We start from the raw sequence: 26,842 nt of genomic DNA on the forward strand, positions 1-26,842 counted from the left end.
ATCATACGGTATTTGTTTTTCTCTTTCTGACTTACTTCACTCTGTATGACAGTCTCTAGGTCCATTCACCTCACAACAAATAACTCAATTTCATTTCTTTTTATGGCTGAGTAATATTTCATTCTGTATATGTGCCACATCTTCTTTATCCATTCATCCGATGATGGACACTTAGGTTGCTTCCATCTCCTGGCTATTGTAAATAAAGCTGCAGTGAACATTGTGGTACATGACTCTTTTTGAATTATGATTTTCTCAGGGTATATGCCCAGTAGTGGGATTGCTGGGTCATATGGTAGTTCTATTTGTAGTTTTTTAAGGAACCTCCATACTGTTCTCCATAGTGGCTGTATCAATTTACATTCCCACCAACAGTGCAAGAGGGTTCCCTTTTCTCCACACCCTCTCCAGCATTTATTGTTTGTAGATTTTAAAAATTTATTTATTTAATTTTGCTGTGTTGGGTCTTCGTTTCTGTGTGAGGGCTTTCTCTAGTTGTGGCAAGCGGGGGCCACTCTTCATCACGGTGCATGGGCCTCTCACTATCACGGCCTCTCTTGTTGCGGAGCACAGGCTCCAGACGCACAGGCTCAGTAGTTGTGGCTCACGGGCCCAGCCGCTCCATAGCATGTGGGATCCTCCCAGACCAGGGCTCGAACCCGTGTCCCCTGCATTAGCAGGCAGATTCTCAACCACTGTGCCACCAGGGAAGCCCTGTTTGTAGATTTTTTGATGAAACTTGAAAGCTTTTGCACAGCAAAGGAAACCATAAACAAGACGAAAAGACAGCCCTCGGAATGGGAGAAAATATTTGCAAATGAAGCAACTGATAAAGGATTAATCTCCAAAATTTATAAGCAGCTCATGCAGCTCAATATCAAAAAAAGAAACAACCCAATCCAAAAATGGGCAGAAGACCTAAACAGACATTTCTCCAAAGAAGATGTACAGATTGCCCCCAAACACATGAAAGGATGCTCAACATCACTAATCATTAGAGAAATGCATATCAAAACTATAATGAGGGATCACCTCACACCAGTCAGAATGTGTCCTTACTTTTAATTCTTTTGAATATATGCCCCGGAGTGGAATTGTTGGGTTATATGGTAATCCTATGTTTGGCTTTTTGAGAAACTGCCAAACCATGAACACGTTTTTATATGGACCTATGTTTTCAATTCTCTTAGGTATATACCTAAGAGTCAAACTGTTGGGTCATATGATACCTCCATGTTTAACATTCTGAGGAACTGCCGGTTTGTTTTCCAAAATAGCTGCACAAGTTTACATTCTCATCAGCAATGTAGGGGAGTTCCAATTTCTCTACTTCCTTGCCATCACTTTTTTTTTCTTTTTTAAGAAACTGTAGTCATCCTAGTCGGTGTGAAGAGGTATCTCATTGTGGTTTTGATTTGCATTTCCCTCATGGCTAATGGTGGTGTTGAGCATCTTCTAAAGGATTTATTGGCCATTTATATATCTTTTAAGAAATGTCTATCCAGATCCTTTGCTCATTAAAAAAAAAATTGAGTTTTTACCTTTTTATTGAGTTGAAAGAATTCTTTATATGTTTTAGGTACATCTCCCTTATGAGACATATGATTTGAAAATATATTTTCCTATTATGTGAGTTGTCTTTTCATTTTCTTGATGGTTTTGAAGCATAAACTTTAAAATTTTGATGATGTCCGATTTATCTTTTTTTGTTGTTGTTGTTGTTATTTGTGCTTTTGTTATTATATCTAAGTAACCATTGCCAAATCAAATGTCATAAGGATATACCCTTATGTTTTCTTCTAATAAGTTTATAGTTTTAGCTCTCATGTTTAAGTCTTTGATCCATTTTGAGTTAATTTTTATATATGGTGTGAGGTAGGGGGTCCAACTTCATTCTTGTGCATATGGATATCCAGTTTTCCCAGCACCGTTTGTTGAAAGAGACTATTCTTTCCCCATTGAATGGTCTTGGCACCACTGTCAAAAATTAATGTATAGGTTTATTTCTCGACTCTCAGTTCTGTTCCGTCGATCTATATGTCAGTCCAATTCTAGCACTATACTGTCTTGATTTCAGTTGCTTTGTAGTAAGTTTTGAAATGGGGAAGTGTGATTCATCCAACTTTGCTCTTCTTTTTCAATATTGTTTTAGCTATTATGTGTCCTCGTAGTTCCCTATGAATTTTAGGATCAGCTTGTTAATTTCTGCCAAAAGAATAAAAAAGAGTACCTGGGATTTTAGATCTATAGAGCAATTTGTGGAGAGTATTACCATCTTAACCTCCCTGGGCTTTTTCAATTATCAATAGGCCCTGCTAGCTTCCCCATCAGTGCCAGGCATTTAGGGAAGCAGGTGCTGTAATGGCCAAAGAAGCCAATATTTGTTTATTATTTGAATTTCATATTAGTCCTGGGCTGTACTGTCCATATACAAAAGCCACTGGCCACCTGTGGCTACTGAGTGCTTGAAATGTTGCTAGTCCAAATTGAGATGTGCCATACGTTGAAAGACATATCGGATTTCAAAGATTTATAATGAAAAGGAAAATATTTCACAAATAATATTGATTATATGTTGAAATGATAATATTTGAGATATTAGTTTAAATAAAATATGCTATTGAAATTATTTTCACCTGTTTCTTTTCACTTTTTTAATGTGGCTCCTAGAAAATTTAAAAATATCTGTGTGGCTTGTATTATATCTCTGTTGGTCATCACTGGTCTAGGGGTTCTTAACAAGCAGTTAACTTAGGAGGGCCATGATGTGAGATTTAGGATGTCCTGGAACCCCCTGAACATCTGTGCAAAATCTTGTGTGCATGGGTATATGTTAGTTATTTATTGCTGTGTAACAAATTATCCCCAAATTTAGCATCTTAAAGAAAACAACTATTTATAATCATATGGTTCTGTGTGTGAGGAACTCAGGTGTGGCTTAGCTTGTACCTCAGGTTTAGAGTGTTTCATAGGCTGCAACCAAGTACTGGCCAGTGCTGCATTCATCTCAGGGCTTGTCTGAAGGTGGATCTGCTTCTATGCTTACTCACGTGACTGTTGGCAAGTCTCAGTTTCTTGCTAGCTATTGTCCAGAGACATTAGTTTTTTGCCATGTGAATCTCTCCATAGTGTACCTTACAACATGGCAGCTGGTTTCTTCAGTGAGTGAGCAAGAGACTGAGCCAGCAAGATGGAAGCCACAGTCTTTTACTATTATTATTGTGGGAAAATATACATAAGGAAGCCACAGTCTTTTTGTAACCTGATCCCACCACTTTTGCCACATCCTATTCATTAGAAACAAGTCACTAAGTCCAGCCTCCACTCAAGGGGAAAGAATTACTGATGGGTGTGAATATCAAGAGAATATTGGGAGCCATCAGAGAGGTTGCCTATGACAGGGTATCAACACTTTTTTTTTTTCCTAGAGAAACCTAAGCTTTTTTATGATTCTCTTTTTTTTTTTTTTTTTGCGGTATGCGGGCCTCTCACTGTTGTGGCCTCTCCCGTTGCGGAGCACAGGCTCTGGACGCGCAGGCTCAGCGGCCATGGCTCACGGGCCCAGCTGCTCCGCGGCATGTGGGATCTTTCCGGACCGGGGCACGAACCCGTATCCCCTGCATCGGCAGGCGGACTCTCAACCACTGCGCCACCAGGGAAGCCCTTTTATGATTCTCAAAGAAGTCTTGTACCACCCTCAACACTCCCCCTCGCCCCCAAACAGTTTAAGAACTAGTTTGGAGGGAACTGAAATGGAGATTTTGACTAAGGAAGAGATTTTCATCCAAAATTTCAAGGCTAAATATAAGATTTAACTTTTTTCTCATGTTTAAAAAAATGTAAGGAAAGGGACCCATATAGGATATAAACTCAAGGTATACTTAAGTGAAATGATTGCAAGGTCTTTTTTCCCCTGGACACATTAGATCTTCTGAGCTGCTAATACTCTGTGTTCCCACCATGGGGATTCATCTCTCAGAAAAGTCTGGTAGATAGCTCCATGGTATTCTGTGACAACAGATTTAAGATGCAAATATCGATTGCTCTAGTCCAGATGGTTTTACAGTGTCTGGAGCTTTCTCTGGAGGAGCTCGGTTTCTCCCCACAATCTCTCAGGCAGGGTCCCCTATACTGCAGGAGCCAGCAGGGCCTCTGGAGAAGGTTTACTGGTACCCTGGTTGAGCCAAATCCTTGTGGCCCCATCATTTATCCTTGCCAGAGTTATGTTTCCAATCTAATTAGCTCCTAATGTAGGGAGGGTATTGGTTTCTCCTCACTTACACTTCCCCACCTTTGTCAACCTCTCCTTTCAGTTCTAAGAACCAAGTGTGTGAACTCCTAGAGCTGAGATTTCCAAAGGGCCTTGGGCAAGCCTCAGTGATGGGGGTGGATGAAAGGGAATGCCCAGCTTCCTCATTCTGCCAGCAACTGCAAATGGAAGCATTATGTTGGGCCAGATATGCCGTTATTCTTGCAAAATAGTTTCTGGAATCAGCGGTTGAATTCTCCCTCCCTAAAATAAGGGCTGAGCTGAGGAAGAGGCAGGTCTCCAGATATGCGCATTACCAGACTCCCAGGGGAAGAGGCGGGAGCTTGGGCTTTGAGTCATTGCAGAAGAAAAAGACCATGCCATTTGAGCAAATGTGTTTTTTCTTCTTCATGGCCCTTGAAATGAATCTCCATCTGTTTCTCTAAGGAAAATGCATGTCTTTTAGGGCTCATAGGAAATACCAATTCAAATAAGCTCTCAATCCACTGCTCTCGCACTTGTCTTCCAGTTTTCAGGGAGTTTAAGTATTCTACACGGTGTTCATTGGTCTGATTCTCGTCACAAGGACTGGTGACAGGAGGGGTTAGAGGTAAGAAGCCAGGGACTCTAAGATGGAGAAAGCTCTTGGTTCTAGCTTGGCGGGTGCTGTTTTTGTTTCTGATCCTACTCATGGGCTAGGACCGAGAGCCCTGGGCTGGGAGGCAGCAGGCCCTAGGCTCTAGAAGCACCCTAATGCCCCTCATTTCCCCCGGGGCCTTACTTTCCCCCTCTATTGGCTGAGGGGACCGGACTAGTTGACCTCAAGGGCCTGCCCGCTCTGCCCCTGGATGATTTATTTTCATCTCTCCTGGATGCAGCATGTAGAGGGGGACAGGCCGAGAACGAGGAAAGCAGCTCCTCCCAGACCCTGGCCAGACTCTCACTGGATCACAGCCCCTGGCGAGTCCCAACCCGGCAGCTACCCTGATCTACAGTAGAAAAGCCATGGGGGGCTCGGGCAGGAGATCAACACTCCCTGAGAGCTCAAGCAGGGCCATCAAATTCCGTTCGCTTTGAAAATCAGCACCTAAGAGTGAGTAGGCCCCTCATCATCTAAGTGATCCTTTTTTTCCACTCTCTCCCCCAATTCTCGGTTGTTACAAGAATGTTCAGTGGGTTTGGAATTATTACAAATAAAAAATGCCAGAAGATTTTTGGAGCAGCAACACTAAGCTCTGCAGCTTCCGGAGAAGTCTTAGAGAAGAATGTGGAAGTGCATGAAACCAGGCCTGGCTGGCTGCCGGCTCTGCAGCCTCCAGTCTCCTCTGGACTCACAGGAACATTATGGATGGCACCTCTGAGGATGTCGGGTTCCGCTGCTCTGCCTTGCCTTTTAGAGCTTAATGTCAAAAGCAACATGGGACCCTCAGAAGACCTTTGGGCTGAGTCGCGTCGGCTGATGGGCTCCATCCCACCTGGGAGTACAGCTCCTGGAAGGGCCTGGGCCAGACCATGTGAGGAGGCCTGTGAGTCCCTCCTTCAGGGCACAGACCAGGCTGAAAGGTGTTCTCTGAAGCCACAGGAGCAGGGCCTGTGGCCTGCCGACCAGGAAGGGGAGCCGGGGATCAGCACAGCCAAGCAAGGAGAAGGGTCACCGCAGAGCTTCACTGTGCGAGCTTCATGCTCCTGGGAGTGGGTAGACATCCCGCCTCACTGCTGGGCAAAGTCGCTCTGTACCTGAAGCTCTCATTAGGATTCAGTGGGTGGCCAGGCCTGGGAGGCCCTCGGAGAACATGAGTACCTTTGTCCTTGGGTCTGTGGCTGGCTCAGAGCACAGGCTTTAGCTGTTCTGGTCAACTCCTGGGGAGCCTAAGCTTTCGTCCCAGTTTGGCTCTCTATAACCGCATCTTTAATTTAATTTTATTTTTTGGCTTGCTGCGCTGTTTGCGGGATCTTAGTTCCCCGACCAGGGATTGAACCCGGGCCCCCTACAGTGGAAGCATGGAGTCCTAACCACTGGACCACTAGGGAATTCCCTAGAACCTCGTCTTTAGATTCTCCTTATTCCGCTCCCAAAGTCCTACCGGGCTGTCACCTATACACATCCCTAAACCGTTGATGGCTTTGTAATGAACACCAGTATTCTGGAAAACCTAGATTATGACTGAGAGCCGACTGGCAACTTCAGTTGGATTTGACTGTCTTCTGGGGGTGACTGTCGTGCATGGGCAGCCCATTGGGCCTTCCCTCCTGCCCTAGCTAAGGGGTAAAGCAAGAGTGACCAATAAGAGAGATGTTGGAAGATACCTGAAGAGGACTCTCGAGCCGCTAAATGCAAAAGATGTGGGAATTGGATTTCTACCGCATTGCCAGGCAGAATCAGACCGCTGGCGAGGCTCTAAAACGGCTTTCAGGAGAAATAAAACGAGAGGTGAGGCGGGATAGATTAAGAACAATGTTTTGCAGTGGTCATGCGTGCTCTTGGCCTTGGCCATTTGTGAGTTTTCAATAATGTTCCCTTCAAAAGGAACATTGATTCTTGGCATCAAAAGAAACCAGAGTGTTTGATTATTAGTATCCATCTTATTCTCTTCCTTCTGAAGTTGACCTCCCGGCTTCAAGTGTGAAATGCTTGGAAGAGGGTGAGGAGGGTGGAGGTTTGGAAGCCGTAAGCCTTTTCTTGTGATGTCTCTATGAGATTCTTTGATATCAGGCCCGCTGCCCATTTGAGGCCGAGGAGAATCCTCATCCTGACAGGTAGGGTCCTGCTTAAGTCAGGTGGTGCTAGGCAATTACAAAGGCGTCAGAGAGCTGAGGGCTTCCTACTCTCGTGGGACAAACCACAATGCTCTTCCCCATCGAAAGTTTGGTACTTGTCTTTTCAGAAACCTCTAATGGATGTATCAAGCCATTCAAAAGACTTTCCTGTCCATGCCCTCATGTGAGCCTCAGGACGAGCCAAAGAGGAGGCAGTATAGGGCTTAATGTAATACACACTGTTCTTTTTTCCAGTTTTATTGAGCTCTGGTTGACATATAACATTGTCTAAGTTTAGGGTGTACAACGTGATGACTATATGTATAGGTCACCACAATAAGTTTAGTTAACATCCATCACCTCCCATAGTTAGAAAATTCTTTTCCCTTATGATGAGAACTTTTAACATTTACCGAAATGTTTCTTTCTTTCTTTCTTTTCTTTTTTTTTTTTTTTGCGGTACGCGGGCCTCTCACTGCTGGGGCCTCTCCTGTTGCAGAGCACAGGCTCCGGACGCTCAGGCTCAGCGGCCACGGCTCACGGGCCCAGCCGCTCTGCGACATATGGGATCTTCCCGGACCAGGGCACGAACCCGTGTCCCCTGCATCGGCAGGCAGACTCTCAAACACTGTGCCACCAGAGAAGCCCTACCAAAATGTTGTTGTTTTTTTTTTTTTGCGGTACGCAGGCCTCTCACTGTTGTGGCCTCTCCCATTGCGGAGCACAGGCTCCGGACGCGCAGGCTCAGCGGCCATGGCTCACGGGCCCAGCTGCTCCGCGGCATGTGGGATCTTCCCAGACCGGGGCACGAACCCGTGTCCCCTGCATCGGCAGGCAGACTCTCAACCACTGCGCCACCAGGGAAGGCCCCGAAATGTTTTTATCGATACTTTGGCTGACCTGATGGTAGGCAGTGAGAGGGTGCTGACTAAAACTTCTTCAGTTCTCTAAGCGTTTCTCAAAACTCATGTGAGGGACCCATGCTGGGGAATCATAGATTTTATATGATCAGGTGCCATAGGACTAAATGAATGTCTGAAGTCACAGGGGATTAGACCATCAACATTAGAAACAACCATTTTGATGGCAGAGGAAACACCAAAGTTTATCAGCAAATTAAAGCACTAAGGAGATGGAAACCTACCCCTGGAAAGGAGAGTTTGTGGCAATCTATTTGGGACAGATTCTAATTCATGGGGAGCCAGAACTGTGTTTTAAATATTCATGATAATGGAAAGACAACCTTTAACTAGAAGCTTCTGGACTGAAAAAGTTGTAATGTGGTAAACTCTTTATAGATCTGGCAAAAATAAATACGCCGTTTTCATTTTGTATATGCATATACACAGCTTCCTGATATTCCCAGAATTAAAATACAGCGAAATACACTGAAGGAAAACATATTGGGAGAGCATTGGCTCTTTGATGGTGGAGGACTCTGATTGCTCTAAATAGGGCTTTAAGGAGGACGTTCATTCAGAACTTTAGACAGTCTTGTGGCCAATTGGAAACAGCCCTAGTTTTGCTGTTCCTAGACAGTACTTTTGTCCTGTGGTAGTTTTTTAACTGTAACCATAAAGTTCTAGAAAATTGTAGGAGAATAAAACTTTATTGTTGGTAAAATGGCAGAACACAATGTGATATTATTGCAAGTTAAGCATGCCCTAGGTTGCTGATGCATGCTTCATCCGTAGTAGGTCAGTCTTGGAGTTGATGGTCAAACGTCCCGTTTGGCCGGTGCTCGGTAACCTCGCTGTATAGATGTGGGGATCTGTGGTACTGGTTGTCTGAGGGAAAGTGAGTAATTTCCACGCTATCTGCCAGAGCTGTGGCCACTCAAATCGATGTTCACTCCACAAACATCTTCTGTAGCGCTGCCATGTGTTAAGAGGTGGACCTCAGTGCTGTGAGGGATCCTGGGCTGAATGGTTTCATTGACTGCAAGCTTAAGACGCGTTCTTATTTGGAATTCCTGATGCTCCAGAAGCTTCTCCTGTTGCCAGTATGGTGGCGGGAAGGCTGTGGGGGAAGGATGTACATTTTTTAATTTCGAGAAGGGCAAAACATTGTTACTGTCTATCAACAATGTATCATAATGGCAAACATCAGCCCTGTAAATTGTGAAACCTTTAAGTCATGTCTCTATTCTGTGATAGTATAAAAATTCAAAACAGTTTGCATCAAGAGAGCAAATAAAACCCACCTCTATTCAATCTGAGTCATCTTTGCCCTCCCTTCATGCTTTTGTCTTTATATATACCTTTGCTTGTTTAGGGTTAAGCAAAATCTATAGATCCTCAATTGTGGAGACGCATAAGTACGCGGTCTCTGAGATCCATGCAAAAAGACTTTGCATTCCCAGTGAGAAAGCATTTAGTGCTCTGGCTAAGACAAAAATGTTGGCAGCAAATTCATCCCAAGTACCAAATGAGGATTACTACGGGACCGGGAGTATTTTCAGAGACAGAACACTTCCTACTCCTCCGTTAGTGAATTCAGTCCATTCTGTGGTCGTTTTCATGAACATTTTGGCTTGGGGCCTGGGTGACAGGGAATTGCCTCCCTTCCTTCCCTGAAGGAAGGGCACCAAGGGGGTTACCCAATTCCACTGTGGGAGTGTTATCTGCCTCCTGGATGGTTCCATGTAGGCCCATGTCTAGACTGATTACAAAAGCGCCAACAAAACAAATGTGTAACATCTTACAGCAAAGGCATGAAACCAAACAGTGTGAGTGAGGAGAACAATGTGGCTTTTGTGACTGGGAGTCTTCCTGAGGAGGATGGAATTCCCGCACCCCGGGTTCCAATTTGTAAGGGCAACATGAAGCTTCTCGAAGCAGGCCCTGGCTTGAACGCATTCATTTGGAAAGGCAATGTGTTTTGTTAAATAAGGGTTTTTTGTGTGTTTTTTTTAACTGCCACTAAGATCAAAATGAAGATCAGTATAACTAACTCTGTCTGTATGCACACAGATTTCAGGAAGCAGCCTTACTCTAGCTCACCAATGTAACCATTTGTTAATTCTGCTCTTTCAAGGTGACAGGGTATATATATATATAATGTGATGGGAGAGGCTCTGATTGAGGCAGCCCTGACTTTGCACTTACCTTGCTGTGTGACCTTATGTGTGTCCCCTAGCCTCTCTGGGCCTCAGTGTCCACATCTGTAAAACGAAGGGGTCAGAGCTGATCATCTATCTCTAAGAGCTCAAGACCTCTAATAAAGCAGAATAAATATTACAGTTCCATTGCCTAAGGGTACTGGAAATTGGGGCTTTTCACCCCAAAAGAAAGCAATAATTATCACTTGTCTGAAGGAGCTCTTAAATATGTTGTCTCGAACTGAAGCTTCGGGGACGCTTTGGGTCACTTCAGAATCACCTCCACAACTCGAGTAGATGTATAACTGCGTGGCAAATACGCCACATAATTGAAGGCACAATTGATTAGCCAATAGTTTCAAGTGGCCTGAGGGTAGAACACGCTGATTTCTGATTTGTTCGTTCTCTCAGTATGTATTTATTGAGCACCTACTATATGCCTAGCCCTAGAGAGAAGATGTTTCTCCTGAAATCCTAAACCTCCCTCTTTCCCTCCCTTCTTCCCTTCCTTCTTTAAGTTTGGTTTTGTTTGTGACCTCGGGTACAAAGCGTTGAGTTATAGATACTGCTCGCTCAGTTCATCATATATCATCAGAGTTGGTCCAGACAAGGCCCCTCTTTTGCTTTGTTTGACTTACTCATTTATTCCTTTCTATGCCCGAAGCCTACTCCCGTTCCCCTCCATGCAAAGGCAACCATTCGAATGTGCTCAATGTATGTCTTTTAGTGTGCATGTTTTTTTGTAAAATGTGTATTATCTTCTGTGAATAGATCTTCACTCATTGCAAAGGTGGGATGCGATATAGCCCATTTGGTTTCTTGCCTTTTTACCCACACTATGGTTTTAGACAGACCCATTCTGCTGTCTGTAAATATTGCTCATTGCTTCTAACCACTACTTAGTGCTCTGTATACGCTCCACATGATAACTCTCCCCTGTCCCGTGGATGGGCACCCTGGGGTCCTGCAATGCCCCATTATGGCAAATAATGCGACAGGCTTGTGCATGGTCCACTATGGACCTATGTCATAATGTTCTAAGACACTCTGCCTCCTTTGTAATCTGGAGAATTTGTACATTTTCTTCGAAAACTGGACAATTTCTGTCCTTTTTTCTACACTTTCTTCAAGAGTTATATCCCTGACCCATTGACCATAATATGTTCCCCATTCGATGCTCTCCCATGCATCCCGCGTACATTCCTACTCTAGTGTTTTTAGTGTATTATAATTTCTTGTCTGTCTTCCCCCAATAGATGTGAAACCCCATGAGAGCAGGGACTGTGTCTGTCTTTTATACTGTATCTCTAGGACATGACACAGGGTCTGACAAAGTGTTACTCAAGGAATACTTGTATAATGAATACCGGATTCATCAAACACATTTTTTTCAGGGTTATATTTTCCCCTTTTTATTATTTTTTACAGGGTTATATTTGCCCCTTTTTATTTTTTTAAATTAAATTTTTATACAATTTTTAAAGGTTACTTTCCATTTACAGTTATTACAAAATATTGGCTATATTCCCTGTGTTGTATGATGTATCCTTGAGCCTATCTTACACCCAGTAGTTTGTATCTCCCATTCCCTACTTCCATATTGCCCCTTTTCCCCTCTCCACTGGTAACCACTATTTCATCAAATACTTATTAGGCTCTGACTGCATGCCAGCCCTGTACTCTATTTTTATCTTTATTTTTTTTATTAAAGTATACTTGATTTACAATATTATATTAGTTTCAGGTGTACAACAGAGTGATTCAATATTTTTATAGATTATACTCCATTTAAAATCATTAGCGAATAATGGGTATATTTACCTGTGCGGTACAATATATCCTTGTAGCTTATTTGTTTTATACGTTGCAGTTTTGTATCTCTTAGTCCCCTACCCCACCTTGCTCCTCCACCCTCGCCCCTTCCCACCAGTAACCAATGGTTTGTTCTCTATATCTATGAGTCTGTTTCTGTTTTGTTATATTCATTCATCTGTTTTATTTTCTAGATTCCATATATATGTGATAACATACAGTATTTGTCTTTCTTTGTTTGAATTATTTCACTAAGCATAATACCTTCTAGGCCAATCCACATTGTTACAAATGGTGGAATTTCATTATTTTTGTGGCTGAGTAGTATTCCATTATGTATGTGTGTGTGTGTGTGTGTGTATTACATCTTCATCCATTCATCTGTTGATGGACACTTAGGTTGCTTCCATGTTTTGGCTATTGTGAATAATGCTGCAATGAGCATTGGGGTGTGTGTATCTTTTCAAATTAGTGTCTTCATTTTGGGGGATATGTATTCCCAGGAGTGGAATTGCTGAATCCTGTGGTAGTTCTCTTTTTAGTTTTTTGCGGAACCTTCATACTATTTTTCATAGTGGCTGCACAAATTTACTTTCCCACCAACAGTGTACGAGGGTTCCCTTTTCTCCGCATCCTCTCCAACATTTCTTACTTGTAGACTTTTTGATGATAGCCATTCTGACAGGTGTGAGGTGATATCTCATTGTTGTTTTGATTTCCATTTATTTGATGATTAGTAATGTTCAACATCTTTTCATGTGCCTGTTAACCATCTGTATGTCTTCTTTGGAAAAATGTCTATTCAGTCCTTCTGCCCATTTTTTGTTTGGGTTGTTTTTTTCATATTGAGTTGTATGTGCTATTTGTATATTTTTTATATTAACCCCTTGTTTGTCACATGATTTGCAAATATTCTCTCCCATTCCATAAGTTGTCTTTTTGTATTGTCAATGGTTTCCTTTGCTGTGCAAAACCTTTTATGTTTAATTAGGTCCCATTTATTTATTTTTGCTTTTACTTCTTTTGCCTTAGGAGACTGATCCAAGAAAATATTGCTATGGGTTATGTCAGTGAGTAGTCTGCCTATGTTCTCTTCTAGGAGTTTTATGGTTTCCCTCTTACATTTAGGTCTTTAAAGCCTTTTGAGTTTATTTTTGTATATGGTATGAGGGAATGTTCTAATCTCATTGTTTTACATGTGGCTGGCAGTTTTCCCAGTACCACTTGTTGAAGAAATTCTTTTCCCCATTGTATAGTCTTGCCTCCTTTGTTGTAGATTAATTGATCATAGGTGAGTGGATTTATTTTTAGGTTCTCTGTTCCATTGATCTATGTGCCTCTCTTTGTGCCAGTACCATGCTGTTTTTATTACTGTAGCTTTGTTGTATAGTCTGAAGTCAGGGCATATGATACCTCCAGTTTTGTTCTTTTTTCTCAAGATTGCTTTGGAAATTTGGGGTCTTTTGTGGTTCCATATAAATTTTAGGGTTATTTGTTGTAATTCTGAAAAATCTCATGTGATTTTTGAAAGGGATTGCATTAAATCTATAGATTGCTTTGGGCATATGGACATTTTAACAATATGAATTCTTCCAATCGGTGAACAAAGCTATCCGTGTGATGGCTTTCCATTTCTTTGTATTGTCCTCAGTTTCCTTCATCAGTGTTTTATAGTTTTCAGAGACTATGTCTTTTGCATCCTTGGATAAGTTTATTTCTAGGTAGTTTATTCTTTCTTTTTGGTGTGGTTTTAAATAGGATATGCTTTTTCTTTGATTTCTCTTTCTGGTAGAGACTTTAGGGTTTTCTATATATAGTATCAGTTCATCTGCAAATAGTGATGGTTTTATTTCTTCCCTTCCAGTTTCTTGTCTGATTGCTGTGGCTAGGACTTCCAATACTATGTTAAACAGAAGTGGCGAGAGTGGGCATCCTTGTCTTGCTCCTTATTTTAGAGGAAAAGCTTTTCACCATCAAGTATGATGTGAGCTGTGGGTTTGTCGTAAATGGCCTTTATTAAGTCGAGATATGTTCCCTCTATACCAACTTTTTTTTTACTTTGAAATAATCTGTATAGTTTATTCTCCAGTCCTTTATATTCCTTTGCCATAAATGATAATATGTAACCTCTCTAATTCATATGTATTTTTCTTATTGGAGTATAGTTGCTTTACCTCTGTACCAACTTTGATGAGTGTTTTTATCATGAATGGATGTTGAATTTTGTCAAATGCATTTCTGTGTCTGTTGATATGATCATGTGATTTTTATACTGCTTTTTGTTAATGTGGTGTATCACATTGATTTGTAGATATTGAACCATCCTTGCATCCTTGGAATAAATCGCACTTGATCATAGTGTTTGATCCTTTTTATATATTGTTAAATTCAGTTTGCTAATATTTTGTAGAGGATTTTTGCATTTATATTCATCAGAGATATTGGCCTGTAATTTTCTTTTTTGTGATATCTTTGTCTGGTTTTGGTGTCAGTGTAATGGTTGCCTTGTAGAATGAATATGGGAGTATTCCCACCTCTTCAACTTTTTGGAATAGTTTAAGAAGGATAGGTATTAGCTCTTCTTTATTTGTTTGGTAGAATTTCTCTGTGAAGCTGTCCAATCCTGGATATTTTTTTGCTGGGAGGTTTTTTTTTTTTTAAATTACAAATTCAATTTCACTGCTAGTGGTCAGTCTGTTCAAATTGTCTGTTTATTCCTTATTCAGTCTTGGAAGGTTGTGTTTTTCTAGAAATTTGTCCATTTCTTCTAGGTTATCCAATTTGTTGGCTTAGATCTCTAGTGTTCTTTGATTTTTTTTTAATATCTCTGAGGTATCAGTTGTTATTTCTCCTCTTTCATTTCGTATTTTATTTGCATCCTCTTTTTCCTTGATGAGCCTGGCTAAAGGTTTATGAATTTTGTTTATCTTTTCAAAAAATCAGCTCTTGTTTTCAATGATCTTTTCTATTGTTTTTTTAGTCTCTATTTTATTTATTTCCTCTCTGATCTTTATTGTTTTTCTCCTTCTGCTGACTTTAGGCTCTGTTTATTATTTTTCTAACTCATTTAGGTGATAGGTTAGGTTGTTTGAGATTTTTCTTGTTTCTTGGGGTAGGCCTATATTAATATAAACTTCCTTCTTAGAACTACTTTTGCTGCATCCCCAAAAGTTTGTAAAGTTGTGTTTCCATTTTCATTTGTCCCAAGGTATTTTCTGATTTCCTCTTTGATTTCATTGTTGACCCATTGGTTTTTTAGTAGCATGTTGTTTAGTCTCCACATATTTCTGTTTTTTCCCATTTTTCTTCCTGTAATTGATTTCTAGTTTTATGCTGCTGTGGTTGGAAAAAATGTTGGAAATAATTTCTATCCTTTTAAGTTGGTTGAGATGGATTTTGTGGCCTAACATGTGATGTATCCTGGAGAATGTTCCATGTGCACTTGAAAACAATGCGTGTTCTGCTGTTTTTGGATGGAATGTCTTGTAGATATCTATTAAATCCATTTGGTCTAATGTGTCATTTAAGGCCACTGTTTCTTTATTGATTTTCTGTCTGGATGATCTGTCCATTGACGTAAGTAGGGTGTTAAAGTCCTCTACTATAATCGTATTATTGTCAATTTCTCCCTTTATGTCTGTTGATGTTTGCTTTACGTATTTCAGTACTCTTATATTAGGTGCATATATGTTAATGTGTGTTATGTCCTCTTCTTGTATTGATCCCTTTATCATTATATAGTGCTCTTCTTTGTCTTTTGTTATAGACTTTGCTTTAAAGCCTATTTTGTCTGATATGAATATTGCTACCCCCCACTTTCTTGTTTCTATTTGCATGAAATATCTTTTTCCATTCCCTTTCTTTCAGTGTGTGTGTGTGTCTTTAGCTTTGAAGTGATTCTCTTGTAAGCAGCATATAGTTTGATCTTGTTTTTTTATGCCTTTAGCTACCCTATATCTTTTGATTGGAGCATTTAGTCCATTGACCTTTTTTTGTTGTTTTTTTGGCTGCATTGGGTCTTCATTGCTGCGTGTGGGCTTTCTCTAGTTGCGGCGAGTGGGGGGCTTCTCTTTGTTGTGGTGTGCGGGCTTCTCACTGCGGTGGCTTCTCTTGTTGCGCAGCATGGGCTCTAGGCATACCAGCTTCAGTAGTTGTGGCACACGAGCTTAGTTGCTCCATAGCATTTGGGATCCTCCCAGACCAGGGATTGAGCCCGTGTCCCCTGCATTGGCAGGAGGATTCTTAACCACTGCACCACCAGGGAAATCCCCTAGTCCATTGACATTTAAATTGACATTACTGGTAGGTGCTTAGTTATTGCCATTTTTTTTTACTTGTTTTCTCGTTTTCATAGTTCTCTGTTCTTCTTTTAAATCCTTCCCTTGTGGCTTGATGATTTTCTTTAGTGGTATGTGTGTGTTCCTTTTTCCATTTTTTATGTATCTATTGTAAGTTTTTGAGTTGTGATTACCATGGGGTTCCTATATGTTGACCAATAACTATATCTACTTGTTTTAAAATGGTAGTCATGTAAGTTCAAACACATTCTAAAAGATCTACCTTTTTTACTCCCCTCCCCCACATTTTGTTTTCATTGTCATATTTTGTATCTTTATGTTTATCCCTTCACTATTTATTGTAGTTATAGTTTATTACAACTTTTTTGTCTTTTAATCGTTGTACTAGCTTACTTAAGTAGGTGATCCTCAGCCTTTACCGTATATTTGCCTTTACTAGTTGGATTTTTCCTTTCTTATAGATACTTCTTGTGGTAGCCTTTTCTTTTCCACTTAAAGAAGACCCTTTAACATTTCTTTTAGGGTAGGTATAGTATTGATAAAAACTTTTAGTTTTTGCTTGTCTGAGAAGTTCTTTATCTGTCTTTTAATTCTAAATGATAGTCTTGCTGGGTAATGTATCCTAGGCTGCATGCTTTTCCCTTTTAGCACTTTAAATATAGCATGTCACTCCCTTATGGCCTTCAAAGTTTCTGCAGAAGTCAGCTGATAGCCTTATGGGTGTCCCCCTGTATGTGACTCTGTTTTTGTCTTTCTGCCTTTAGAATTCTTTATCTCTAACTTTTGCCATTTTAATTATGATTTGTCATGGTATAGGTCTGTTTGGGTTCATCTTGTTTGGGAGCCTCTGTGCCTCTAGTACCTGGATATCTTTTGCCTACTTCAGGTTTGGGAAGTTTTCAGTCATAATTTCATTACATACATTTTTGACCCTTTTCTCTCTTGCTTCTCCTTCTGAGACTCCTATAATGCAAATGTTGGTATACTTTATGTTTCTGCAGAGGTCCCTTAAACTTTTCTCATTTTTTAAATTTGTTCATTTTGCTGTTCTTATTGGGTGCTTTCCACTATTCTATCTTCCAGATCACTTATGTGTTCTTCTGTATCACCTAGTCTATTGATTCCTTCTAGTGTGTTTTTCACTTCATTTGTTGTATTTTTCAGTTCTGACTGGTTCTTTTTTACGCTTTCTAGTTACTCATTAAAATTCTCACTGTGTTCATCTATTCTTTTCCCTAATTCAGTTAGCATTCTTATGACTCATGTTTTGAACTCTTTATCTAGTAGGTTATTTACTTTTGTTTCATTAGTTCTTTTTTCAGGGGTTTTCTCTTGTTTTGTCAATGGAAACAAATTTCTCTGCTTTTTATTTTGCTTAACTTTCTCTGTCTTTATAAAATTAGACGTAATGAAAGAGTTACCTGTTGTGGTCTTGAAGGTGTGTCCTTGTGTGGGAGTGTCTCTATGCAGTCTGTGTGTGCCCAGAGGCTTTGGTGGAGGAGCTGGATCTGACATGAGCACAAGTTATGTCTTTACCCAGGCTGTGCTGGCAGCTATTACTTTGATGAGAGGTGGAGCTGGAGATGGAGGGGCTAGAACCAGAGCCAGCTATGATCTGGGACTTCTTTGCTTAGTGGCCAACAACCTACCGGGGGGGTGTGGGTCAGGTCCCAAGTTGCTGGAGCAGAAGCCCTGAAGTTTGAGTCCGAGCTGGCTCCATTCCTTCTAAGTGTGTGCTCTCCCTACTCCCAGCACCACAATGCTGGAGGAAGAGGGGCAGGTGCGGGTGCATGGTGTGGGTCTGGGCGTGGGCTGTGCTGCCTGGCCAGAGTCTGGGACACTTCTGATGCGCTGCCTCTGTAAGCACTAGTGATGGCTGCTCCCACCCTGTTCAGATGCTGTTCTGCATCTGGGTTGGCACAGTCCCTCATAATTGATCACTCCTCTCGTGGCAGACTTTGCCCTAGTGTGGAGCTGCATTGTGAAGCAAGTGGGCATAGTGAACGCTTGGCTCAGGCTGGGGTGCTCACTGGAGTTGTCGTGGGAAACCAGCCAGAATCTCGTGCACGTTCACTCTTTTTTTCTGCCTTGTTTCGGGAGTAAGCAAGTGGGTGTGTGCTCTTCACTAGCAGGGTCTAGGTTTCTTACAGCCCTTCTGTTAGTCCCACTGGTTTTCTAACCAGCTAAGGGGACTCTTCTTCCTGATGTTGGACCCCAGGGCTTGGGCACCTAATATGTGGCTGGAACTGCTCACTCCCCAGGGAGGATCTCTGCCCTTGTAACCTCCCTCCCCATTCTGTGTCCCCTCCCAGGGGCATAGGTCCCAACCTGATCACTTCTCTTCCCTTCCTACCTGATTCTGTGTGGGTTTCTTATAGCCTTTGTTGTAGAAGAGCCTCTGTGTCAGTCTCATTAGTTTTCAGTGAGAATCACTCTAAATGTAGATGTATTATTGATGTGTTTTTTGGGGGGAGGTGAATTGTGTCCTCCTACTCCGCCATCTTGCTCTCTTCCATCTTTTTTTTTTTTTTTTTTTTTTTTTGCGGTACGCGGGCCTCTCACTGTTGTGGCCTCTCCCGCTGCGGAGCACAGGCTCCGGAGGCACAGGCTCAGCGGCTATGGCTCACGGGCCCAGCCGCTCCGCGGCATGTGGGATCCTCCCGGATCAGGGCACGAACCCACGTCCCCTGCACCGGCAGGCAGACTCAACCACTGCGCCACCAGGGAAGCCCCCATCTATTTTTAATGTGAAACTTTCAGAGTCAATATATTTATTTCTAAACATATAAAAATGAATAAAAAGCAATGAGCTTATTTTGTTGGTCTCTTGGCAAACCTAGCAGACCTTCTATATTCAAACTGATGCTGTGTCCTTCCAAGATGTACAGTGTCCTCAAATATTGTAGAACATTTTTTGGGGGAAAAAACCCTCCATATCCCATAGCATAGTCTTTGGAATCTTCTCAGGGAGGCCTTTGTTTCTTGAAGGTAAATTTGATTTTGGGAGACAGCTAAAAACTACTTGGCAGCAAATCTAGTGAATGAGGTGGTTGATCAAGCTGAAGAACGTCATTTTGGGTTCCAAACAAGGTTTGACTCTAGAGAAATGAGGTTGATTTTCTGGTATGTACATAAACTGGCTCGACAGCGGTTCCAAAGGAGGACTTCCAAAATGTGTGGCCTTGGCAAGAAAAAAGTTTCTCACCCCTGTTCACACACACACTCACACTCCCCCCCACACACAGTGTATACTGCCTGGCCCAACGTCTAGACAAGTAAAATCAAAAGCCCTTGGAGTTTAGTTTAAAGAAGTCAGTTACACGAGTATGGGATGGAAGAGACCTGGCCTGGCGGCCATTCTCGCAAAAACACGTGAGGGTTTCAGTTGGCCACAAGCTCATCGTTCATGAAGGGTGTGACGTGGCTTCTAAGTGTCTGCATTCTTGCACTGCTGTCTGGTGGAGGTCTTGTGCTCTGTGGGAACGTAAACACCCATGCTCCGTTCTGCGCCGGTGCAGGGGCACCATGAGCTCAGCTATGGTTATGACAGCATGAGAGGACCACTGACCCACTGGAGCGTGGAACAGGGCTGAAGGAGCTGAGAAAACCAACCCAGGAGAGGCAAGAGTCAGTGATTGAAAATTATTGCTGAAGGACAGCTGTGCGAAAAGTGGTATCATCTTTTTTTTTTTCTTTTGGTTGCATTGGGTCTTCGTTGCTGCACACGGGCTTTCTCTAGTTGCGGCCAGCGGGAGCTACTCTTTTTTTTTTTTTTTTTTGTGGTACGCGGGCCTCTCATCGCCGTGGCCTCTCCCGTTGCGGAGCACAGGCTCCGGATGCACAGGTCCAGCGGCCACGGCCCACGGGCCCAGCCGCTCCGCGGCACGTGGGATCCTCCCGGACCGGGGCACGAACCCGCATCCCCTGCATCGGCAGGCGGACTCTCAACCACTGCGTCACCAGGGAAGCCCTGGGGGGCTACTCTTCATTGCGGTGCTCAGGCTTCTCATTGCGGTGGCTTCTCTTATTGCAGAGCACAGGGCCTAGCGCGCATGGGCTTCAGTAGTTGTGGCATGCTGGCTTCAGTACTTGTGGCTCGCGGGCTCGAGTGCAGGCTCAGTAGTTGTGGCACACAGGCTTAGTTGCTCTGCGGCATGTGGGATCTTCCCAGACCAGGGATCGAACCCATGTGCCTTGCATTGGCAGGCAGATTCTTAACCACTGTGCCACCAGGGAAGTCCCAAAAGTGGTATCATCTTAATCTCATGTTGGTCTTTACGGAAGAGCCAAGACCAATGGGTGGAAATTATAGGAAGGCAGATTTAGGCTCAACCTACCAAAGATTCATTCATATTATAGAATTATACATTCAGTATCGTCTCATGTGTGTGAATATGCACCTAAAGAGAGAAAATGAGTGGAAGGATTTCAATCAAATACTTAATAATAACTATGGGGTATGGAATGATGGGATAAATGTCATCTTTTAAACTTTATGTGATGATGTACTATTAGATTTTTATTACCTGTATATATTGCTTTTGAAAAAAACAAACTTTCTAAAAATTGGAGGTGTCCAGCAACCAAATAAACTGTTTTGCAACCTAGTGAGGGCCCAGCCTTAGGCACTAATCCAACACTGATTGTGGGATGAATTAGTGGGTCCTTTTCAGCCTAGGGATTCAGTATGTTGTTCTATGATTTAACCTTGTTCAAATACCAGAGTTGAGCTGGTGGAAGTTCACACGTGGATCCAACGAGAAAGGGGCCTGGAAACTCACAACAAGATGGGGCAACTTCCCAACTGCCAGGCCTATTCTAAGGACAATAGTCATCTTAACAAAATTCATGTAGGACGTTTAAATCAAAGGGTAGGATAAACACTTCAGAGGTGAAAAGCCACGAGCAACTAGCTGTGAAACTAGATTCTGAACTAGAAGAATAAATATAGAGGGATAGGAAGAGGCATGGATAAAATGCTAAAAGACAAAGGCCATTGAGGAAAAGTAAAATGTCAATTGGAGATGGTGGATTTTCCATGTTTTGTAAGTGTGAACGGTTATCCATTTTAATTCTAACCATTCAACTGAAGCCAGCAGGCCTTGGACATTATAGAGTCTTCTGCCCCGCATCACTCAGCCTGCATGGACCGTAGCTGGCAGTATACCAAGACCGCAGAAACGCTGGCTGGCTTGGGTCACGTTCCGGGAACTGAAGTATGTCAAATAGGACCTTAAGCTGGCGATGCCCTGAGAGGCACGTGGGAACAGAACACGCATAACACCAGTGCTGGGCGGAGGGACTGGCACTTACTCCCTTTTGGGGCCAGTGGTGCCACAAAATGAGAGCAACGAAGAAACTAGACACCTTGACCTGATTCTCCACTTTACAAGAGGGAAACCAAAGAGGGGAAGTGAATGAGAAGGATGTGTAGAAACAGTCCCCTTCATCTCCCAGAAAGGAGAAATGGACTTTAAGACAGTGCCCTTCTGCTTGCAGGCATAAAACGTGATCTCAGGGTCACACATTATTTTGGCCACATTAAATAAAAACCTTTCTGTAGAGCGACAGGGACGACGATTAGGCGGTGACGAGGCTTTCGAGACTTCTTCTGATCTGGTGGTGGTAGCCTGGCACACTTGAGTCCAAGGAACAAACCTTTGCCGTATTTAGGTCTCATGAATCAAAGAACAAAGATTCTCACAAATCCCATTCAAATACAGAAATCATGATGTTTAAAAGACGAAGATAATGCCAGTTAAAGTCTTACCAACCGCTATAAATCATTGAAAGCATATTAACAGATACCACCGATCGTAGCCTCGACTTCAACAAAACCAACTGAAGGCAACACTTAACCAAACATTTCTAATTGGCATTTGCAAAAGTTTCTGCAAAGGATGAAAATGGCTATCGGGAACTTGTGCTCTGCAGGAGACCCTGATGAAAGTGTGTTGGAGACAGCCGGAGGGGAAAAGATAAGTTATAAGAAACTCCCCTGCCTGCTTCCCACAGGCTCACCTCCTGCCACCTCCTGCCACCGGGCAGAAACGGGAGCACCTGGCTGGGCCCGCCTCCCAGTATCAAAGGGGACATTCCAGTCCTTCCTTGACCTTGACTCATACTCTGGCCCTGTGCCTCAGCCCCTTCTCTCTCCTCCTCCTCCAGCTTTGCCCCTCTTTGCCCTCAGGTGGGAGTTGAGTTCCCACTCATTAGAGTCAACAGCGTTTCTGGTGACCCGACCTGGCAAGTGGGCAATAAGCCAGGCATTGGAAACAGTGGCGAGTCGGTCGTTCCTGAGGTTCTTTGGCAGCGGGACGTTCAAAGAGCAGCATCAGCTGCCGATGTTGGAATTAGTGTTGGTGTCGGACCTTCAGCTCTGTGAGAGCAGGGATCCAATCTGTTTAGTTTTGTATCATCTCCAGCAGCTGGTACAGTGCCTGACAGCCAACAGGTACACAAGGTCTAGTTGTGGCACAAACGACTGTTGAAGGAGCCCGTCTGAGGCCAAGAGCCGTGTTGCTTCCTATAAATCCTGGGTTTCCTGGTGACAATCTCTGCAACCTGACCCAGGGCAACTGCCGGCCCTGCCACGTGGCAGCCCCTGGAGAAGGGAGACGGGGAGCACAGAAGCTTGGGGAATTACTTTGCACTATTGGGGCTCCCCTCTCTGGGTCGGGGGAAGGAAGGATATTAATTGTGCACATGATCCATACAGAGGATTTCTAGTTGGGCAAAACGTTTTCAGCGAAGTGAAATTTGTAGAGCGAGACGGGGCACTTTTCTGAGATGCCTTTAGTTTCATAGGCCAGATACTCTACCCCGTTTGTAGATGGAGATTATGGAGTGGGTGTGTGTTGGGACGGACTGGCTTTGACTGGAGCTTGGAGCCAAGGCTGATACTCACCCAAAAGGTAGGCAGGGAGGGAGGGGGATTTTCTTATACTGAGTAGAAAGCTAGGTGAGGAGGGGGAAAGCATTGCATGGTCACCACGTACGTGGGCTGACAAAAAAGGACCCAATGCTGGGCTTCCCTGGTGGCGCAGGGGTCGAGAGTCTGCCTGCTGATGCAGGGGACATGGGTTCGTGCCCCGATCCGGGAAGATGCCACATGCCACGGAGTGGCTGGGCCCGTGAGCCATGGCCGCTGAGCCTGCGTGTCAGGAGCCTGTGCTCCGCAGCAGGAGAGGCCACAACAGAGAGAGTCCCGCGTACCGCCAAAAAAAAAAAAAAAAAAAAGACCCAACACATTTTTATTTGAGCATTTATTTTTTTTTTTTCCAAAGAAATCCATGCAAAGGGAAAGACAGAGAGAAAGACATGGTAACCATGTTCTAGCAGCCAAACATAGGAAAATAATTTGGCACAATCTGATTTTTTTTTTTCATTGCAAAAGGACAATCTATACTACCACTAAAATTTACCGTCCTCATAAAGATACCATTTGATTTTCGAAAACGTAACTCATGGTTAGTCTTCTACTTAATGGCTGGAGGAGGTATATAAGATAAAAAAATAGAAAAAAAGAAAAAGGTGGTTCCCTTTATAGAGGGAGACCACAGGGTGCTGAAGGGCAGCACGTGTGCGGTGACCTTGGCAGTCAGTGCACCAGGAGGAAAGAGCACACCACGGAGATTGCCAAGCTGGTGAGAATCTTCAGGGGGGAAGGGCCGTTCCCGAGGTTGTGAGAGGCAACTATCTCATTGTCCTTCTGATTCACATGTTGCTTGCTTCCAGGAGCATCGTCCACGTCCAGATCATAAGCCAGTTCTGCCGAAAGAAAGGAAAGAATTTCAATACAGGCTTACCGACAGCCTCAGGTTTGCACTCTTCACGGCCCAAGCGCTTGTCTGCACTGCTGGGATGCCCCAGCTTTGATTTCCTCCTTTCGTTGAAGGTAAGGCCGCCAGGAGATGGGAAGAAGACAGGGGTGTTGTGGGCGGGGCCCGCCCGAGGAAGATGGCTAGTGGTGCTCCTGCCAGAGATCCCACCAACAGGGAGAGAGCTGGCTGCTCCCCTCCCACCTTTGGCTCCACCCACAGCCCAGAGTGCACACTGGCCCTTTCCACATCTCCCACCTGGCAAGGCCATGCTTGAAGGTCATTTTCACCAGATCTCACAGGTATCCAAACGTAAGGTGCCATGTGGGTGACTACATGCATGTCCTTGTGTGTATGTGTGTTGGTGGGAGAGGGGATGTGGTAGCCTCCCAGGGTACCTTTCCTGGGCCCTGCACCCCGTTCAGATTTTCCCCTGGGAGGCCTTGCCTTAGCGTTGATGATAGGGTAGTTTGCCATTGGAAGTTATTTTATTTTTCTCAGAAATATTTCTTTTATCTATACGGTCTTTTCACCGCCCACCCCTAACACACATACCCACACCCACACAGGATATTGGGTTGGCCAAAAAGTTCGTTTGGGTTTTTCTGTAAGCGGAAAGACCCGAACTTTATGGCCAGCCCAATATAATGCATAGAATTATGCATTATATATGCATAGACTAAGGAAAGGCTAACGGGTAAGGGTCCTCTTTCTTCGACTGCCTACCGTTTATGAGATATGCTCATGATTCTGAAAAGAAATTGGGGTGTTGGGGTTGGCCTAACGCGGAAATCTCCCAGAGGGTAAATCTAAGTAGATAGTGGTTTGTCAGGAAATTAAAGACAGCTGGTCCTAGCCCAGGGCTCAGTTTCTCTTAGATTTGCTTTTCCAGATTTAGAGTTCAAATCTACTCCCTTGGCTTTTCTGGACTCAGTCACCAAAGTTTGTTTCTATTTCAGTAGCTTGTGAAGGTGATGTGATGTGAGTGACCTCAGCAGCCAACTGTCCTGTGGCCAATGGAGCCAGAAAGATCCCTTGGGGACATGGAGATGCATAGCAACAGGCACAGAGGAAGCGGATTCTGCAGAAGGAAGGAAGGAAGAGGAAGGAAGAGCTCCTCTTACAGGGGATGAAACACGCAGTAAGTCACAGGAAGAAAGTGTAAGGACTCAGCTGGTCCAGGATGTGTGCAGAGCAGGGCCCAGGACCATGGCTGCTGTGAGGCTGGCATTCCTTAGAGCAGGCAGCAAGGTCAAGGTGATCAAAGCCAGAGGATCTGATTACAGCCCGCAACACTACTTTCCAAAGGGCTAGTGCAGTTTATAATGCCACCAGCAATGATGAGGGAACCAATAAAAGATACTGTAGTCTGTATAAGATGATATCTCAAAGTTTCTTTAATTTGAGTGTATTTGATTACTAGTATAGATGAACTTTTGCTGTGTTTTAGTTCTCAACGAATAACAGTTCATATCCTTTGCCTTCTTACCTAATGTGTATTGATATTTTCCCTATTAATCTGAATATATATTTTATTGAGTCCTTTGCTTATCACATTTGATACAAGTAATTTTTCTATTTTGTTACTAACTATACTTATTTTTCATTGCTGTACAAGGAAATGATGTCCTAACTTTTAATATCTATGAATCTGACCACATTTTGCTCTTCTGAAGCTGAGAACGTGTTTCTTCTTGAGTGCTGATGATAATAGTGCAAATCAAAATTTCCAGGGAACCCTCTTGCTGAGGGAAAAGTGAACCAGTAGACTAATATCCATTCCCTCTCCCCCCAGAATAAATAAACAGATACAAGGAAAATCAAAGAGAAAAAGAGCAATGGGCTACTTGGAAATCAGACCTCTTTCTCTGAAAGGTACGGTGCAGCGCGCACAGAGCAGGCCGAGGTCAGCTGTCAGTCGGCAAGGATAGTGCAGGCTTAGATCCCGATCAGATTTCACCAAAGTCGAGAACACATACGGCTGGATCTGTTGAAAGCCCAGCCTTGAGTCTCATGGCAACTTCTCAACTTAAATGAAGAGGAGGATTTTTCGGGCTGACCTGAATGAGAGCACTTTCAGCAGCGCCTTCAGATTCATTTTCCAGATATCCCCCTTGCCTAACATCAGGATTAAGCAAGCAACATCTACTAATGTGACCACTCAGCGCCTCCACTATTTACCTTGCTCTACTACACAGTTTTGTCTACTCTAGCAGTTGTGGAAAACCCAGCAGTTACGTTAGATCCAGTAGTTTCTCATCTTATTGCCACCAAATACCTCTTTTATGTCTATCTCTTGGAACCTATGTTTTGAAATTATAAAAATGACTACCAATTATTGAGTCCTCACTGTGTGCCAGGCACTGTGCTAAGCCCTTTATATACATGATCTCATGTAATCGAACCTTCTCAGTAATGTTGTGAAGTAGGTATTATAATTCCCATTTTACTGATGAGGAAGCTCAAGCTCAGGTTACTTCTTTTGCCTGTATTTACACAGCTGGTAAGTGGCACAGGTGTTCTTTGAATGCAGGGCTGACTCTGAACCTCATATGGACCTATATCATAAACAAATTGAAAAATTTTGTACATATACCAAGTATACTGCAGTCAGTAAATAGTAATGGGTTCCTTCTTGAAAAAAAAATTAAGGAAAATATCCTGCCAAAGATAACTAACTAAAGAACACATGAAATAAAACTAAAAGACAACCTACAGACTGGGAGGTTGCAAATGATGTGATGGACAAGGGCTTAATTTCCCAGATATCCAAACAGCTCATACAACTCAACAACAAAAAAACAAA

General features: G+C 43.1%; 1 protein-coding gene across 1 annotated transcript in view; it reads right to left on the bottom strand.

Annotated features, from left to right (window-relative positions):
• Positions 1–23,472: 23,472 nt before the first annotated feature.
• GPC3 (glypican 3) overlaps positions 23,473–26,842 on the bottom strand; it is a 442,885-nt gene continuing 439,515 nt past the window's right edge. Inside the window, exon 8 of the mRNA XM_082681955.1 lies at positions 23,473–23,986. Within this exon, the coding sequence (XP_082538081.1) occupies positions 23,817–23,986 (170 nt within the window). The 3' untranslated portion in view covers positions 23,473–23,816. The remainder of the gene's footprint in view (positions 23,987–26,842) is intronic.

This window comes from Grampus griseus, assembly GCF_964374135.1.
Source record: "Grampus griseus genome assembly, chromosome: X".
Lineage (NCBI taxonomy): Eukaryota > Metazoa > Chordata > Mammalia > Artiodactyla > Delphinidae > Grampus > Grampus griseus.